At 40.6% G+C, this 20,067-nt stretch overlaps 1 protein-coding gene across 5 annotated transcripts in view; it reads left to right on the forward strand.

The window, feature by feature from the left end:
* Window positions 1-16,960, forward strand: part of AASS (aminoadipate-semialdehyde synthase) — a 55,185-nt gene extending 38,225 nt beyond the window's left edge. For all 5 annotated transcript variants that reach the window (XM_074315660.1, XM_019750056.2, XM_074315661.1 and 2 more), the window contains 7 exons: window positions 497-637; window positions 6,268-6,435; window positions 10,290-10,385; window positions 11,986-12,101; window positions 12,764-12,852; window positions 13,373-13,549; window positions 14,762-16,960. In XM_074315660.1, coding sequence (XP_074171761.1) covers window positions 497-637; window positions 6,268-6,435; window positions 10,290-10,385; window positions 11,986-12,101; window positions 12,764-12,852; window positions 13,373-13,549; window positions 14,762-14,880 — 906 coding nt within the window. In that variant the 3' untranslated portion in view covers window positions 14,881-16,960. The remainder of the gene's footprint in view (window positions 1-496; window positions 638-6,267; window positions 6,436-10,289; window positions 10,386-11,985; window positions 12,102-12,763; window positions 12,853-13,372; window positions 13,550-14,761) is intronic.
* Window positions 16,961-20,067: the final 3,107 nt, after the last annotated feature.

Here is a 20,067-nt window from a genome sequence, read left to right on the forward strand (position 1 = left end):
AGGAACTATTGGATATGAAAACGTGATGAATCAGATTAAATGTTTTAGGTTTTATATATGTAATATATAAAATCAAATACAGAATCAAATTAATTATAATTATATATTAATTATATATCATATATTAATTATTAATTATTTAAAATGGTATAAAATAATACATAATCAAATTATAATCAAATTATAATCAAATATATAATTTAAATACAGAAGTCAAGAGGAACTGACCAAGCAGAATTGAATAATAGTTGGATTTTTAACTGAACACAATGTTAGTCACAATCTCTAGAGGGTTTTTTCTTTTTTTTTTAATACTTATATATAAAATATAACCGTGACAAATGGTGTTTGGCTTTAAGGATGTATTTTGGAAAGCCTTAGTGACTTTAAGAAAGGAAAAACTGTAGCAAGTTTACCTCCTAGATGTCGCAGTTGATTACTTACTTAGGTACATTATTCTCTTTAAGTTAATGATTAATCTCCACTTGTCTTACAGATTGAATCCTATATTTCCTACTGTGGCGGGCTCCCGGCCCCTGAGCATTCTGACAATCCTTTGAGATACAAGTTTAGCTGGAGTCCAGTTGGAGTTCTCATGAACATAATGCAGCCTGCCACCTACCTGCTCAATGGAAAGGTGACGGTTCTCATCCTGAGCTTTAGAGATGCAAACCTGCTGTAACTGCCCCGGAAAGTCCAGACTTTCTCCCTGATGCCAAGGCCCTTTGATAACGGCTGTGCCACCCGTCCCCAGTCCCCCGGTCCTCTTCTCCTTTGGCATTTCTCGGTGTACATTTTCTGCTCCATGTAGCGTATCTCCTCATGGTTCCCAGCAAAGCCAGGACTCATTCTTTCTACTTCTTGCACGTTATTTCTGCTTTTGGAAAAGCTGCTTCTCTCTCGGCTTCTCTTCCTATGTCAGCGTGATAAGCAATCCCAGAGCCCCTCCTCTGTGCTGGCCCTGAGGCAAAGCTCCAAAGGTTGTCACATTGAACGAGGCCCCTGACCTCAGAGAGCTCACAGCTATAGATTGGGGGTGACTCTTGGAAGGGAGGTTTTGGTGGTTCAGGGAAAGAAACTCAGTGTTTTTCCCCCAGAATGTAAATGGTCTCTGAGTGTAGTGTTATTTTCATCACGTGACAATAAAGAAACGGTGACTGAAAGAGAATGTTAAGATCATTCAGCTGAGATTCAAACTCAGGTCTAACTAACTCCAAAGCCTTTTCTTTCCCCCTTTACTGGATTGCCTCCTGGCAGGAAAGACAGATACTGGAGTAACAGCTATAAACCAGTGAGAGAAGTTCCAAAGTACACTCAAGTGCCACACGCTACAGATGAGAGGGCAGCTGATGTGACCTTGGTGAGGAGGTGGGGAGCAGAAAATTAGCAGAGGAAAGATGTGCTTGGCCAGCCGGGCAGGGATGCTGCCACTCCTGCCTGGGTTAGGCAGCGGCTTCATTTGATTCCTACCATAACCCTATCCGGTTTATAAGGGAGAAAATGGGCATAAGAAGCTTAGCTAACAGCCACAGTTAAAGCGATCCAAGTGGTACAGCCAGTATCCAAGTTACATCTGACTGCCCACGTATTTTATCCTCCTAACCGAAGGGAAGACTCCTTTTTGGAAGCAAATACCGTATTTCCCTGAAAATAAGACCGGGTCTTATATTAAGTTTTGCTCCAAAAGATTCATTAGGGCTTATGTTCAGGGGATGTCCTCCTGAAAAATCATGCTAGGGCTTATTTTCTGGTTAGGTCTTATTTTTGGGGAAACACTGTATGACGAGACTGAGGCTCCCTCGTTCAGTTTATGCCGACGCACCTCTCTCACCCACACCTGGGCCTGCAGGGAGTGGTGAGTCACATGTTCAGATGTGCATCTTAAAAAGATTCTTCTGGCAGCAGTACTATAAATTCTCAGCGTATCTGTTAATCTCAGTGTGTGTTATGTACAAACAAAGGAGAAAGGAAACCATTTCTTTAGAAACAAGGTGAATGTTGTTCTTAGCCAGGGTCTCCTGTGCCTGCCGTAGGGTGGGGCTCACAGCCAGGACAGCTTTCGGAATACTGAGGTCTGGGCTTGTCCCCGGAGCTTCTGCTTTGCCTGGCTTTGGGGATCTTTAAAACCTCCCCCAGTGATTCAAATATGCAGCTGAATTTGAAAATAATTGATTTAGTGACCAGAAGACCGCAGCTGTACTTCAAACTCTACTAACCAAGCAACACACTTAAACTTGATGCTGGAAAGATACATTCACATGTTTCAAGGTATAAAATAGGACCCCTGAGTTTTGGTGCATGGTGGGGGTATCCCTCAGAGTGTCCCCAAAGGCCATTCTACAGGACCACTGGCCATCAGTCTTCTAATACGTGTTTTAGGCAGTCAAGTTCCATCCAGTTCCCCAATTCTGTAATCACGAAGGTCTGGGCAAGAAACTCAGTCTGACGTTCTCCCACAGACACTTCTTTTGATCTGCCACAGCCCATCTCCTGTTGCGTGTCAACAGCTCCTTCTACCTTCTGCAGTTGTAGAAAAGAGACTGGCCTATGCTTGATATAGACGACCGTGAATGCAGGAAAAATTCTCGCTTCACTTGGGCAAAATACTTCTTTTCAGGAGGTCATAGAACTGGCAAAGGTGATGACAAGGAAAGGATCAGCAGAGTGCAACCCAAATAGAAAGGGCTTTGATGTCAGGGGCCTGGCATTGTGCTCTGGCTCTGCCGTCACTGGCTGGTGACACTAGGACAATCATTTATATCACGTCTTTGAGCTTTGGGATCCTTCTGAGGATAAACGTAATAATACCAGCCTTGCAGGCGTCTTACATTAGGACTCGGTGAGGTCGCATAGATTACAATTAGTTTAACAGCAGATTGTCAGACCCATGCGTCCCTAGCAAATATTAGTCACACAAAGAAATGGATGGTGGTGAGAACTCAGGAAAAGGAAGCAGTTATTTTCAGGCAGCAGAAGTTGAATTTGTTGAATTTGAAGTTTTTCCCTTTCATTCTGAACTGCTTTTGTAAGAAACAAGGAGTGCTTTTGCGTCTCCCTGGCACTGTGGAGGACCCGAAGAGAAAACATGATGTTTTTCTTTTCTTTGCTAAAATGATACTTTTTTCAAGGTCCCACTCCAGTCTCCTCTTGTGGATGCATCTTTTCCTGACCACTCCAGCCCCAATTCGCTATTCTTTTGACTGAACTCCCACACTTTGATTGTCTGTGTCTAAGAATTTTCCAGATGCTGTATTATTCACTCCATAATTCAAGTGTCTCCATCTGCCTTGCAAGCCAGAAGACTCTTGTGTTCTTGTCCCTTCATCCCCTCTGTGGCCACAGAGTAGGTCTTACGTAATTCACAGAATCATAAGGGGGGAGCCAGGTGACTTTTGGCTTCTGCTTAAAGCTAAAGCCGTCAACTTTTCCAGCAACTTAGACATATGAGTAGCCTATGAATGAGGACATATCTCATTGTCCTACATCTTGCAGTAAATTCCAGCGACTGGTACTATTTCTAGCTTCTAATCCTATTTCTAACAAATCTGATTTCCTTCTACATATTTGGAGACAGTGATTGTCCCTTCTCTTAGTTTTGTGCCCTCTGTGGGTGGTGGGACACTCTCCTAGATGGGTGGCAGCTGAGTGATGTGGCAGAGCATCACCATCAGCTCCTTCAGCCTCCTCTCCCAAGCTACCCCCGGTTAAACAAATACTCTAAGCCAAGGCCGTGCTTGCTCTGCAAACACAGCTTTGAGATAGGCTTTCTAGCCCTCAAGTTTGCCTGCAAGTCAAGTTTGCCTTGACTGCAGCACCCAGCTCCTCCCTTATAGGAAATCGTGAGCTGCTGCTGCTCTCCGCTGCCTGCAGCCCTGCTTAATGCAATCTTCAGGTGTCAGACTAGCACCATCTGGAATGCTGTTATCTTGTCCGTCAGCACCCCTCTCCAGGTACTGACCCAGAGAGCAGCACGATGAAAGGTACAGGTGTGGTACAGGAGAAAGGACATGGACATTGGCGTCAGGTGGACCTGGTTTCAGGTCTGCCTCGGGGTGACTCAGCCTCAGTTTTCACCTCTGAAAAACCAGTTAATGCATGGATTGAAGGCAATGCATGTAAGGCATCTAGCACACAGTGGGCCCTGAGTAAATGGTCGTTTATTTCCTGTGTTATATTTCTCGTTAGTTTAGTAATCAATCTTATTATCAGTGATTCTCATTGGTTGGAAGGCGTGTGTGTGTGTGTGTGTGTGTGTGTGTGTGTAAAAGCCTGCAACAGCAGTGAGTAATGAGCCACTGTTTCTGCTGGGAGTGGGTCTTGGATATGAGCATTGTAAAGTCAGAAAAAAATGCATGTTCTCTGCCAGATAGAAAAATCTATCTGTTTTCATCCAAGTCAATAATAAGATACCAAAGAGGACAGGGCTTATTAATGAACCCCATAATATTAGAAATACAACTCTGAGTTCATAACAAATGATAATGATTCCCTACTCATTTTTGGGTCAAGTTGCTTCAGCAGCTGTCAGTCACTCTAAATGAATCATTCAGCTTACATTTCCTTATTTTCTTCACAAGAATCTCGTGGTAGACCTAGGAACCAACTGGTTTGTTTCTGACTAGTAAAGTGCTGGAATATAGACGTCTTTCTTGAATTTTTCTTTAAAAAAAGTTCTGAACCTTCAAACAAGTACACAAAACTTTTAGAATTGTCGTAGGTTATAGTGATGAGATGGGTGTGGAGACCCTGAAGGTTAACAATTGCCTTATTAATAGATTTTTCTTTAGAATTTAGAATCCTGATAGACGACACTTGTTTTAAAGAAATAGTGCAGGAATGGTCCCTTTGCAAATGTCTGCTGTACAGTCCAGAAGAGTTTCATAGGAGAAGTTAATGGAAAGCATTCCTCACTTCCTTCAGAGTCTCACTCTCAGGGCTGCAGACAGTCCTTGGCTCTCTACAGAGTGAGCCTTTTAAATGGAGAGACTCCGCCAGGCCTGACTACAGGTGGCATGGCCCATTTCCTTCTGGGGCTTCAGCAACAACATAAACATATGTTTCTATTTTTCATACCAAGGCACATGCAGAATCTATACAAATAAACTCTGCTTTGGGCAAATCCCTCAGAATCTGTCTGAAGGTACATAGTGGCTCCCTTGTGCAGGGTTGTTCTGTGCAGCTTTAGACATGAAATCAGAAATAGTTTCCCACAGTACAAGCAGGAGAAAAGCCAGTTCCACCAGCACCACCACCACCCCTTCCCCGGGAACCTCAGCCCTGATTTTATCACTGCAGAGTATTTCCCATTATCTTAAGGATGATCAGAAATGTCACAAGCTGAAAGAAAAACTTAGTTCTTTAATCAAAATGAAAGGAAAAAAAATGCGGCACTGCGTTTTGAGTGCGTGCCAGGGCAAGGGCTGCAGGTAAGGGCATTACTGAGAAATGGAAAGAGCTTGGGAACTGGTGATTTACCTTCTCACCAGCAGGAAGATCGGAGCAACACTGTTTTGAGTCGCACTGTGTATTCATAGCGTTGTCTTTCTCGTGACGGGACATCTCCCCCACGCTCTGTCCCCAACAGACACCTTAGGTTGACTAGTCGAGGCTGTGGGCTCCTTCTAGCTCCTCCAGCGCAGCTCCTGGCACTTGGTAGATATTCAGTAAATGTTTGTTCAATGACTAAAGGAGTGGATGGAGACAGGAATTGTATCTTATTCATCACTCTCCTTATTACCCCCGTGATAAGTGGGATATTGGCACACACGTAGTAGGTGCTCAGTAAATGCTACCTGTGTGAATGAAATGGACCAGGCTGGTGCCTCAAGCAGCATTCAGAAGGGGGATGGGAGAGAAGAAAAAGAACACTGAGGATAGTGCCCTTATTCTTTGAGCATGTTAGCCATTTAAATCAGTATCTGTTGCTTTTAACATATTGTTTATTTAAAAACAAAACTCTCGTGGTACATAACTCAGTGCCATCTTATCCAGGGGCAAGAAAAAGTAGAAAAAAAGAGCTTAGGAAAAAAGCCAAATGCTTTAAGTCAGATTTGAAAGCTTGGAAGAAAGGCCTTGTGAATTACAATGTTAGTGGAACAGCCTGAGTCTGGGACGTTGATCGCGATTGTTTCATAAAACATATTTTTCTATCCTCTATTGCTTTCTTTTAAAACTTTGATTCCTTTAATTTGCAAATAACACAGATAAACGCCAAGGGGAGCACCCTATTTACAATAACCCCCATTGTGCCTTTTGAATGTTCCTCAGGTTGTGAATGTTGCAGGGGGTGTGTCCTTTCTTGATGCGGTGACTCCCATGGATTATTACCCCGGATTAAATTTGGAAGGCTATCCCAACAGAGACAGTACCAAATACGCTGAGATTTATGGCATCTCGTCTGCTCACACTTTGCTGCGGGGGACACTGAGATACAAGGTAAGCGGCTGTATTTCAGATGAAACCCGTTGTGTGTTTTGATGCAAGTGATGTGTACACTTCATTTTCCATAGTAATTAAAGTACTTCGGATGAGGAACCAGGCTGGAATCTTTTCTCAGGGCTGTTGTTTTAGGAGACAACTCAAAATGTCTTGAGCAAAAAGGGAATTTTTGACGCATGAGCAGTGGGGCGTAGGCAAGTGACTAGCTTCAGGTGTAAGGAGTTTGGGGGGTGGGTCACGTGACCTCTTTGGGACTTGGTTTCTCTTCACCTCTCAGCTCTTCTCTCATGTACTGGATGCAGTCCCAGGCTCCACATGGTGGCAGGATGGTGGCAGCAGCCCCACCCTCTTAGGTTCAAAACAATGAGAATGAAAAAATGCATCTTCTTCATAGCTAAAAATACAATTTTTGTCTCATGAGCCCTTGAGGTCAGTGGGATAAAAATGTGCCAATCAGCTTTGGCCTCTGCTTTATGTCCCTACAGCTGATGATGTAGTCAGCATCACTTTCCCCGCAGCAGATCCAAAATGTTTTCACCACACAGTGAGGTGTAGATTCTAGGAGCAGAAACACAAATGTTCACTACACGTTTATTGATCACAAAAGAGTAGTTGCACGTATGACCAGATTGAAACAATCAGGGTAATAGTTTCCTAGGGCTGTTATAACAAATTCCTACAAACTGGGTGGCTTAAAACAACAGAAATGTATTCTCTCACCATTCATGAGGTCGGAAGTCTGAAACCCATGTGTGGGCAGTGTTGGTGCCTTTTGGGGGCTTTGAAGGAGAAGCTTCCCTTGAGTCTGAGGCTTTCCATGCCATGTTATTTAAAATTCCAACTTCCTAAAATCCCAACATTTCCTGTCGCCTTTCTTACAGAAAGCAGGCGCCAGTAATCAGTGAACGCTGGTGCTTTTATTCCTGTGTGAAAGGGAAATGATGGAAAAAATTAATGTAAGAGCAGAGGTTATTTCCACAGTGTCTGCACATGAAGACTGGCTCTTGGTTTACCTCGTTTCTCCATGTCTAACTCCTATTTATTCTTAAAGAGAAGACAACCACTGCATTTCTTCCTCTTTAAAGCTTCGATTGCATTTATTGGCACTTAGCATTTCCTCCTAGCACTTTTAGTCAGATTGTTATGTATCTTTTTCTTGTCTCCTGAAATAGATTTTAAGGTCCTGGAGGGCAGGTACCTGTGTTCTCCTGAATGTGATGCTCTCTCTGTCCATAATCCAACGAGATGCCTGTGATAACACCCTGAGGGGATCTAGGACCCAGAGATATCCCACAAGCCTGTGGGTACAGTGGAAATTCCAGTCCAAATTGAAGCCATAAATTCCCAGCTCTGGCAGATCTCCCGATTCTGTTTTCTTCAATTTGTTCTAAGAATATAAGTAGTAACTTTTGGGGGCGGAGGGAGGTTCTAGAAATTAGGATTTTCCGATAGCTTGAGGTATAGTCTCTTACCAAATATGTAGAGCCCAAAACAGAGGATTTTAAGCTTTTTAAGAATTGAATCAAACTCTGAAGTGTATGGATGAGAACGCCCCCCCCCCCCGCCCCGCCAAGGGCCCCATGTCGCATTCATGAGGTCACCATCCTAAGTCAGCAACCCCTCAGTAACCTGAATATTTTGTTCAGTGTTAGAGATGAGACACTATCACCCGAGTGTGACAGGGACACCTTGGCCACTCTCCTGCACCTGCCTGTCACCTTGTAGACCCAGCTTGACATCACCTTACCACCGCATCTCTCTTAGCTCCTACTCCCTCACGCCCCTGCCCCACACTACGTGCGTGTCTGCTCCTTTGTGCCCTGTGCTTACCTCTGTCGGAGCACCTGTCATATTCTGCTGCAGTGCGGGCATCCGTGGCCATGGGGGCTTGCCCACTGTGTGCCGGCCGTTTTCTGTTGGACTTGTCTGACCTCCCTACTGGACTGTAGTTTCTTCATGGGTGGGGACTGCATTTTTCAGCTCTGTGGCCTCAGCTCCTAGCACAAGTCTGACACATAGCAGCTATGCTAAATGCTAACTGATGAGTGAATATATACAATAAGTTCATTTCTAGAGGTCACCATAAAAATATATTTCTGCAATTGGGTGCGGCCGGTTAGCTCAGTTGGTTAGAGTGCAGTGCTCTTAACAACAAGGTTGTCGGTTCCATCCCCACATGGGCCACTGTGAGCTGTGCCCTCCACAACTAGATTGAAACTACTACTTAACTTGCAGCTGATAGGTCCTGGAAAAGCACACTTAAATAAATAAAAGTTTTATATATATCTGTATCTATATCTATATATCTATATCTATATCTATATCTATATCTATATTTCTGCAATTAAGAAATAGCTCAGAAGTGGCTTAGTGTTTCAGATGTTGGATAAAGGGATCTCTGACACTTGGGGGTATAGCTTTTTTGTTCCTCTTCTTTGAAGTATGTTTACATTGGGTTAGAAAAACTAAATGTGAGTTCTTTAATTAGTAACCTTTGAACAGTTTGAATAATACAACCTTTCAGAAATGTGAAAATTACTAGTTGGCTACATATTAAATAGTGAAATATCCAGTGACTACAGAAACTATTTTATATTTTAATGCCTTTATTGCTTCTAAAGTCATCTCCCACCCTTCTCCTCCTCCTCTCTCTCTCTCTCTCTCTCTCTCTCTCTCGCTCTCGCTCTCGCTCTCGCTCTCGCTCTCTCTCTCCCCCCCACCTCTGATTGCAGTGCATACAAAGCTGCTTATTTCTTGTCCTTCCCATTCCAACCCCCGATTTGCTCACAGGAGAACATACCGTTATGGTCTTCCTTCACTTTATCGTAATTGAGAATCTATGCATCCAGTCATTTTTGTTCTCTCTCAGCATACTGGACTGCTGGATAATGGGGTGAGGGCAGGCAGATGAAGGACACACACACACACACACACACACTCACGTATGCACGCACACACATGCACCTACACATGCATTTTCTATACCTACAGTTTAGCAGCTATATAGACATTTGATTACAGTTTATGTCAAGTGCCGTAATAGAGATATGGACGAAATGCTATAGGAATACAGAGAAGGGAGTGCCCATTCACCTAGGGGGCTCGGGAGGCACGCTGAGCCTGGTCTTAAGGGAGGAGTAAACATCTGCTAGGTGAGGAAGGCTGGCTCCCACATTCTAGTCCCAGGGGCAGTGTGCACAGAGGCCCAGGTCTCTGGAAGAAACACAGCATGTTGGGGAATGGTGAGTAGTGGAGAATACGGTAGTGAGTCAGGCCGGAGGTGCATATTGGGATGGGTTTTAGATAATATGCCAAGGACTTCAGACTTATCCTGTAGACAATGAAGGACACGTGAGGAATTTTTATCAGAGTGATGACATTTTCAGAAATTCTCTCTGCTCTAGCTTTTTTGCCCTGTTCCTTGTATGTATTAAGCCTCACACATATAAGGTGGCTCTTAGTAGGATGAATTTTTTGCTCTGGGGGCTATTCTTACAAGCTCCTTCTTCCATTGTGAGAGACAACAGCTGTTCTATTAAAGACTGTTCTGAACTGGAAGCATATAAATAAGAGGACATTTGCCCTGTGCTGCCAGAAAATACCTCTCACATGAACCTAGAAACAGAAGACCCATGTTTTGCAAGGTCTCTTATGTAAACCAGTAGAATTGTTGTGACACTATTGATTTTGATTTGAACCTGAGGGAGGTAGCATGCATACTGGTAATACAGATGACTCTTCAGCCTGTTTTCTAAACGAATTGAACGAACATCCCTCATTTCAAAAAAGTCTTTGAAATGTCTTTCTTTGAACAGAAAATTTTCATATACTGATAATAATTCTTGTTACAGGGATATGCCAAAGCCTTGAATGGGTTTGTGAAATTGGGTCTTATAAACAGAGATGCATTTCCTGCCCTTCAATCCGAGGCCAAGCCTCTCACCTGGGTGAGTGACTCCAGAATTATAGTGTATGCTGGTGTTCAGAGATGTCTTCTGCAATAGGTTTGAACTTGGGTTTAGACCAGCAAAAGAACCCACTTGGTGGCTTACATGCCCCAAGTCCCCTCTCCCTTCACTATTATGAGAGGATGGAGAGAGCACAGAGGCTGACTCACCTGGTCTATTTCCTGCTGCACCTTCTGCCACTTGATCACTCCCTCAGCCCTGGGAGGAGATGGACTTGCTTTCTGCACTGGGCTCTGGGCTCTGCCACTTGTCTAAGTGGTGACTCAGTGACAGGAGTGAAGTTTGGGCCTCCTGAAACTGATAATGCAGGAGAGCTGCTGGTGGTATTACAGAACTGGATTTCCAACCCATGTAACCTATTAGTTCTTTCATGGCCATTTGTAACCATGAGTAATTTGAGTTTTCTATATTACTGAGTTTATGCCCATATCTGTATTATAGTAAAATCCTAGAGTCTTAGAGTTGGAAGGGACTTCGGAAGCTTGGAACTTAGTGTAGATCTTCCACTAACTTTCAGGAATTAACTTGTTACTAGATGGTCTTCCAACTTAATGTGCCTATATTCCAATAGAAATGCCAGAAATTTATCATAATTAGAAAAAGATCAATATTACTAATCCTAGTAAGTCTCCCAAAGAAACTCTGGTAATCTTGCTAGCCAGTTGCTTGTAAATTCATTTTTTTTCTGTATCTGAGAGCCTTCCCACTATGTTTTATCTTTCATAAATGTACGTGTTGGACAGGAGTGAATAGGCATCCATAGGGTGACTCTGGGGTTGAGGCAGCTGCATTGGGCAGGTTGGTACAGGAGTTTGGGGGCTGGTCCCAGTATCTTGGTAGCTACAGTCTGGAATAAGGGGTTAGAAAACTTTTTTGTTTCTTTTTTTTTTGGTCAAATACCAGATTGAAAATATATTAGGATTTTTGGGCCATGCAGTCTCTGTCAGACTACTCAGTTCTGCTTTAGACAATACACAAGCAAACGTTTTATTTACAAAGCCAGGTAGTGAGCCAAATCTGGCCTGTGAAACAGTTTGTTGACCCTTAATCTAGAGCATACCTTTTCCCTTAGGAGTTTGTAAAAAGTCTTATTTAGAAAGAAAAAGTTATGACCACTGCTTAAGTGTTCTTCCTTTGAGATTTTATTATCTGCAAGGCCTTTCTCATCTCTTGAATCTACAAAAGAATTCTGGTTGCTACTAGCAACCACAGCAATAAGCTCCTTCCACTTTATCTTGCTCAAAATGGACTGGTGGAAGATTAGGCAGAATGGGTGAGAAAGTGATGGAGAGGTTATGCAAAGGCAGGAAATGTGATGGTAAATATGATACTGTCCGTATTGGATTGATTTAACGTTAATGATCCATTTTTATTGCTGAAATATCATTCTGGAATACCATGCATTTATTGGTGTGTGGGTGTGCAGACATGTGTATGCTCATGCATGTGTTACAATGTACTATTTTTAATTTAAAATTTGGGATGCATTTGAGGTCCAGTGTCATAATAAAATACTTCCTCAACTTACTTTTTTACTTTATTAGAAACTTAGAATTTTTATTTTTATATTTCGAACCAGAAAGAGCTCCTCTGTGATCTCGTTGGGATTTCACGCTCCTCCAAGCGTGATGTGCTGAAGGAAGCTGTCTCTAAGAAACTAGGAGGAGATAATACACAGATGGCGGCTGTTGAACAGTAGGTACCCAGCGATCAACTTAGAGCAAAATATTGGATCAATGACTACCTAGCCCTTTCTCATCAAAGAAAGGTCAAAATAGAACCAAACATTTTACATTGTCTTTGATTAATTTGCTGCTCTAACGCTGGCCTGCCGTAGAGAGATTAGCACATATTATGTTCACGTGGGGGTAAAACCTAGATAAAGAGAGAAATTCAATGGCAATTATAACTTGGGAAATACTTGTTTGGAGACACTTTCCTCTCAGTTCCTGAGAAGGTAGGATATTATTTCTCTTCTGTAGGAGATTCTCCCAGTCTTCCTCGAACTGCTTTAAAACACTCATTCATATGACTGTGGTACATTTCACTGGTATCTTTAATGTGGGAGAACTAACCTGTAAATTAATCTCATCAAAAGCTTTGCTACAGAGTGGACTTCCACTGTGTAAGTTCTGCTCCAGGGAGCAGGGCCTGGGGGAGTCCGGGGATGATTGTAAGAGTTAAGACATTAACATTGTTATTATTATTTTACAATTTAGCAAAGTCCTATACTTTGAATTGTCATTTTGTGCTTATTGCCTTTTAAGATTAAATCTAAGGAGTGCTTCCTTCTGCTTCCCAAGTGGGAATATGTATATAGGACTTGACCTAATGCAGCCATCTCTTGTGCTTCGCAGGTTGGGGTTACTTGGGAATGAACAAGTCCCACGGGCCGAGTCTGTTGTGGATGCGCTCTCCAAGCATTTGGCCATGAAACTGTCCTATGGTAGGCCATGGGCTATCAGCTGAACATCCCACAAGAACCAGAAGATGTAATCAGTACAACTAGAAAATTAGCTTGGAGAACTGGAGCCAAGCAGTAGGAGTCGGGGAGCACGAGATGAGGGAAAGAACACTTGGGCTGTTTTTCTAGAGGGAAGAATAAGAGAACTAGTAAGAATTACCTTGGGTAATATGGTAAAGGAAAAAACATGATTTGTTTTCCCTTTAATTTTTCACCCTTTAGGAAATGCTGAAGGAGCGTTTCTGATGGCCTCTACAGCAGTGCCCTCGAATCCATAGCCAGGCTCTAGTTACAACAACCTGAATAGAAGAATGTGATTAGAGTTATCATTTCCTTGAGTTTTTCACTTGATCTTTTGGTTAAAAAGCATTCTATATAATTATCTGAGGACGATATATAGCGGGAGGGGGAACTTGTGAGAGCAGAACGGCAGCAGCAGGAGAGCAAATACAATATTGGAGTTGTCATGATCGTGGCATTTTAAATGTCTGTTTATTTTAAGGTCCTGGAGAGAAAGATATGATTGTGATGAGAGACAGCTTTGGAATCAGACATCCTTCTGGACATTTAGAAAATAAAACGATTGATCTTGTGGTTTACGGAGATGTCAGAGGCTTCTCAGCCATGGCTAAAACTGTGGGGTTACCCACTGCTATGGCGGCCAAGATGTTGCTGGATGGTAAGTTCTGTCATTGGAGGTCTGAGCCTGTCTCCATATCATCTCCAAGTCATTCAGTGCCTGGACATCCAGTAACTGCTTTCGAGTTACTGGCATTTACTAAAAGTGAGCCATCTTAGAAAATCCAAGTGCTAGCTGACTGGGAGGTTACTCTGTGGTGAGTAACAAACATGGATTTTAGAGTTAGACTTGATTTCTTTCCCAGTTCAGTCGCAATATGGCTGAGGGGTGGGGTACAAGTTATACAACATCTCCGAACCAGAGTTTCTTCATCTATAAAGTGGGATTGCCATCTCTAATTCATAGGGTTGTTGTGACACTACAGCAAAATTATACATAAAGCTCCTACCACATAGAGGGGCCCCCAGGGAATGTTAACTCCCTTCCTCTCTTTCCTTGGTTTTCATGTTTCGGTGGTGGTAACACTGAAATAGAGCACAAATCTTCAATAATAGAGATGATGTTTTATTTATCTTCATATCTCAGTAGACGATCAGTACACAGTAAATATTTTAGAAAAAATGAATTCAAATTTCAACTCTTCACTCATCCCTTAAGATCACATATATGTTCAAATAAGCATGACCTCTGAACATAATACCCCATTTGGTCATTCTGAAAGCGTAAGGGGAGTGGAAAACATCAAAGCATGTCAATGTCGCATAATAAGAAAACATGTATCTATAAGTGCCTATCAGCTAATAGCAGATTAAACCACAGACTTAGTTTTTGAGGAACCAGAGTGAAGAAGTGATGACGTGTGAGGTCATAATGGCCTTTAAGGAAAGTTCCCAGATTTACTGTTTCAGTAATCCTAGCAGATACCCATGCCCAAATAACAAGATTGGTTTTAATTCATTTTTGTGTGTTATACTTTTAAACAAAATCACATCGGCAAATAAAGCAGACCTGTTAGGTTTACTTTACTTACTGTATTCTCTGATTGTCTTAGCTGGAATTAGTGTAGTTAAGTGTATAGATTCTGACACTGTCCCTAAGTCCAGCTGCGTTTTCAATTTAAAATTAACCCCATTTCCTTGCAGAGTGTTGATTAATAATGTAGCAGGGGACATTTAAGCAGCTATTTAAAAAATGCCTAGGCCTCCAAAAATTCATTGACTTTGAGTGTACTGCTATGTGGACATACTTGCTGTAGAAATTAATATCTAATACCACCTTTAAAATGGTAACTACAAATTAATTTTCTTTCAGGTGAAATTCAAGCGAAAGGCCTGATAGGGCCCTTTACAAAGGAGATCTATAGACCGATATTGGAGCGCATTAAAGCAGAAGGCATTATCTATACTACACAGAGCACAATCAGCTCTTAATTGAGAATTATACTTTGCTTTCATCTTCCCTGGAAACACGGCTCTGAATATTTGTGCAACACACGTTTGCTACTGTGCCATTTTAAAATATAAAACATGATATGTTTTGATTGTTGTTACAATGGTGTTTTGAAATATAAATCTCTATTTTAATACGAAAACATTTGAAACAGGAAGTGCCAGTAATTGCCAGAGAACTTTAATAATCCTATTATGTATTTTTTCATGTGTATGTAAAAGTGATAATGATTGTGCTATTTGTTAATTTATTGTGCAACTTTTTTTCCTACGAGAATGTATTTTCCTATATTCAGCAGATGCACGTTCATCTTTTTAGATATAAAAAAATTTTCTCAACACCACAGAAATGCAAAGGATCATAAGAAACTACTACAAACAATTATATGTCAGCAAATTGGAAAATCTAGAAGAAATGGATAAATTCCTTGAAATACCCAACCTTCCAAGACTGAAATCATGAAGAAATAGAAAATCTGACTAGACCAATTACATGTAATGAAATTGAATCAGTAATTTAAAAACACTCCCAAAATAAAAGGTCAGGACTAGACGGTTTCATAGGTAAATTCTACCAAACATTTAAGAAGAGTTAACACGTATCTTTCTCAAATTATTCCAAGAAATTAGAGAGGAAGGAACACTTCCAAACTCATAGGAATAGATTGAGAGTCCAGAAATAACCCTCATATTTATGGTCAATTGATTTTTGAAAAGGGTGCTAAGACAATTTAATACAGGAAAATAGTCTTTTCACCAAATGGTGCTGGAACAACTGTATATCCACATGTGAAGAATTGAAGATGGACTCTTACCTCACAGCACATATAAAAATTAACTCAAAGTGAACCAAAGAGCAAACATTATAAAACTTTTAGAAAAAAATCATAGGTGTAAGTCTTCATGACCTTGGATTAGACAATGGTTTCTTGAATAAATGACACCAAAAGTACAGCAACAAAAGGGAAAAAATACATAAATTAGGCATCATTAGAATTAAAAAAATTTTGTGCTTCCAAAAATGCCATCATGAAAGCAAAAAGACAATCCACAAAATGAGATAAGATTTTTGCAAATCATGTATCAGGTGAGGGAGGAACTTGTATTTAGAATATATGAATAACTACTATAACGCAATAAAAAGACAAAGATCCCAATTTAAAGAAATGGACAAAGGATCTGAAATGACAGTTTTCCAAAGAAGATATAAAAAGGCCAGTAAACACATGAAAAAATGCTTAACCTCATTAGCTATCAGGAAATGCAAATCACACTTACAGTGAAATACCACGTCATACTCACCAGGATAGTTATAATGAAAAAGATGATAATAACAAGTGGTGAGGATGTAGAAAAAGTGGAACCCTCGTAAACTGCTGGTGGAAATGTAAAATGGTACAGCTGCTTGGGAAAACAGTTTGGCAGTTCCGCAAAAGGTTAAATATAGAGTTACAATATGACCCAGCAATTCCACTCGTAGGTCTATACCCAAGAGAAATGAAAATGCATGTCCACACAAACACTTGTAAACAAATTTTCATAGCAGCAATATTCATAACAAAAAATGAGAACAAGCCAAATGTCCATCAAGTAATAAATGCATAAACTAATAAATGCATAGCCATATGATAGAATTGGGGTCTTTGTCTTTTTATTTGACAATAAAAAAGAAATGAAGTACTGATAACATGCTACAACATGGATGAACCTCGAAAACATTATGCTAAGTGAAAGAAGCCATTATGTTAACAAAAGGCCACATATATGATTTCATTTATATGAAATGTCCAGAATAGTCACGTCTATATATGGAGAGAAACTAGATTAGTGGTCTCTTAGGACTGGTGGGTTTAGAGGTGAGAGAGAGTGACAACTAATGAATGTGGGCTTTCCTTCTGGGGTGATGAAAATATACAGTTGATTGTGATTATGGGTGCATAACTCTGTGAATATACTAAAATACCACTGAATCGTATACTTTGAATGTGTGAATTGTATGGGATTGTATGGGATGTGAATTATATCTTAAGTTGTTATTAAAAAGATTAAATTACAAAGAAAAGTTTTTTTGCTCTTTGGGGAAAATTGTGTGTGTGTGTGTGTGTGTGTGTATAAATACAAATATAAATATATTTATATAAAGTAAAAAATGTTCTATATAAACACCTGTTTGACTTTCACAATCTGTGCTCATATCCTAGCATATGACAGTGATTCTGCCCTTGAAATAAGCAGGTATTATATGTGAGGTATATGGCAGTTGAGAAAACATTTGAAAAGGATCCAAGTTGTTTAAGGCCTGGTTCTACCTGTCACAAAAAGTATATGGAGATTAATAATCTATTCATAAGTAAAGATATTTCTGTTATGGTGGTTTTCTTTTTCTTCCCACTACATTGAGTTTAACACAATTTGGAAATACAACTTGATTCCATCCCGATGAAAAGTGGCCCCGATGGAATGGAAACTAGAAAACTAGCAGCTTGGGTAGGAGAAGGAAACCTGTTGAGATCTCAGTGTAATTGGTTTGGGCTTTATGGTAACAGCAATAAAGGGGATATGATTGAGGAACTGGCCTAACGTCAGTGCTAGAAAAGGAAATGTCAGTAAACGTGAGTAAAGATAAGTGTAATCAAACACTGCATCGGCTCTCAGTTACAGGTTTTCCCGCAGAAATTTCATTAATAAGGATGCTAGTGGTATGATCCAGGGAAGAATGGATAGGTTACAGCTATAAGCCTAAGCACACTTGTATAGATGGGAAGGAAAGTTTCTATGAAGAATGGGATACTAAATATTTTAGGCTTTGCAGGCCAAAGGGCATCACAACTGCTCATTTCTGCCTTTATAGTGTGAAAGCAGCCACAGACCGTACATAAATGAGCGGGCATGACTGTGTGCCATTAAAACTTTATTTACAAAAACAGGTGGTGGGCAGTCGTGGCCTTTGAGCCATAGTTTGTGACCTCTTGGTTTAACCATTTTGGTAGTGTCAATGCTCACATCTTCCAGATCTTCCTACCTCTTTTGGCCTCTTTCAGATAATATTGATTTTCTATTGTCCAGTTTTCCTTGTTCTAGACCCTTGAGATAGTAGACCTTCACCTTTGAGAAGCAGCGTGATTGGTTCTACAACAGACTAGCTGTTCCCTTCATAAAATGAAGATAGCGGTAACTCACAAGGTAGTTATAAAGGTTAATGAGATAATGTAAGAGAAAAGCCTGACACCTAGCATTCTTAACATCTTTGCCTGAAGTTTAGGTAAAAGTTAATGAGATTTTATTCAATCTTTTTGAAGACTTCTCAAACACCCATACTGCTTAAAGTATAGCTGTATCGACTCCAACCAGAATCTTAAAGTGATTGTAGAGTGGAAAGGATCAAAATAATCATTTGGCCAGACCTTTGATTTTACAGAAGAGAAAATGTTAAATGCCTAGCCGAAGGTGACAAGACTTAATATTGAAATGTGATCATCTTTTGAAGACTAAAAATACTTGATAAAATTTGGGAAGCACTCTGATTTATAAAACATCTCTCACTGTGGGTTATTAGGGCCACCACTAGACGACATTATACCTTTTTGAGAATTAGAGAAAAGCACTCCTTCTTTAAGACACTTATCTGTCAAAAAATTGTCATCAAATATGTAATTTATTAGAACACACTTTACTACTGTCTGATGGAAAATCGGCATAATAAATATTAATCATATTAAATACATGTCATAATAAATATTCAATATCTGTGATGGGACCATCTCCCCTGTAGATGCAGTGCACAATTTGCAGTCATACAAAGTAGCTAATCTTGTCCTTAAATGTTGTACAAATTAATTTTCTTCACAATGGTTGACGTTTGTTGACTGTTTGCAATGGAACCACATTTACCCAACCTGAATTCCCCTGGAAAGGATCCAATGAGAAAAGCAGCCTGTTCTGGAACAATCCTTGTTAGTCACTGACAGCTAATCTCATAACTTAATATTTCCAATCTTCTTTTAGTCCTAACACTCATTCCTTGTATTAGCAAGAATCACAAAACACAGGGTTCGAGTCTGAACTTGTACGATTAACAGGTTCTGACCCTCTAGTTTGAGTTGTGGGTGTGGTGAAATAGAAGGTTTCTAGTGTCTTCCAGTGCGGTGTTGATTGGCAATGTGGATCGCATCCCTGGATAAGAAATTCATAAACCCTGGATTTTATTTGTAAAGCTCACTCCCAGTCCGAGGACCTGATGAAACTGCATTGATATTGTTCTTGTCTTTATTTGAAGACGATTCTGGGCTTAAAGCAGCAGCCCAGCCCTTGGTTTCCATAACCCGGGTTCATTTCTTAGAGCCAGGTTCTCAGTAAAGCTGACACAGGGTGAAACAAGCCACCAAAACTTGATCAGAAGGCTGGTAATGCCAATGAAACAAAGACATACTTGCCTTACTAGCAAACAATTGATAAAAGGAGATTTCTTCTTAAGTTGGAAAAAAACAAACAAACACTTAAATGGAAATGGAAATCGAATGGGAGTTTCGAAGAGAAAAGATACTGCAATTGCTGCTGTAAAACACGAGAAGACCAAGAGAAAAGATGAGGGAAGAGCAACTCGCAGCAGCATAGATTCAAATACTCTAATAATGTTTTAAAAAAAACACATATTTTGGCTGGTACAATGTGGTTGTATTTCAGTTCTCGTCTATGAAATTTGAGATTTAACATTAGCTGTAATTGTAAAAATGGTTCAATGTGTCACATGCCTAATGAAGATGATGATCCTTTTCAGCCTCTTATTTATCTGCTCCTATGCTGAATGATAATGTTCTTCAGGGTTCTTTGCTGGCCTCGATTTTCTTTATATATGTTCTCTCTGGGTGCGTGCATCCTACCCTATGCCTTTCAATATCATCTATATATCTGATGAATCCCAAACTTTCTCATCTGAGCTTAGAGTACGTGTGCAACTACCTCTGCGTATCTCTGTTTGGATATCTCTCAGACTTAAACTCAACGTAGATTGTAGAGTTTACAGTATGAACTAGTGTTTCTCATGGGGCCACTCAAGGAATTTACCTCCCAAACCAGGTCTTCCTTCTGATTGCCTGTCTCAGGAAATGGCAGACTCTATCTTGCAGCTTAGCATGTAATCCTTGATGCTTTCCTTTCTCTCACTCTCAC

Source organism: Rhinolophus sinicus, linkage group LG11, assembly GCF_036562045.2.
Source record: "Rhinolophus sinicus isolate RSC01 linkage group LG11, ASM3656204v1, whole genome shotgun sequence".
Classification (NCBI taxonomy): Eukaryota; Metazoa; Chordata; class Mammalia; order Chiroptera; family Rhinolophidae; genus Rhinolophus; species Rhinolophus sinicus.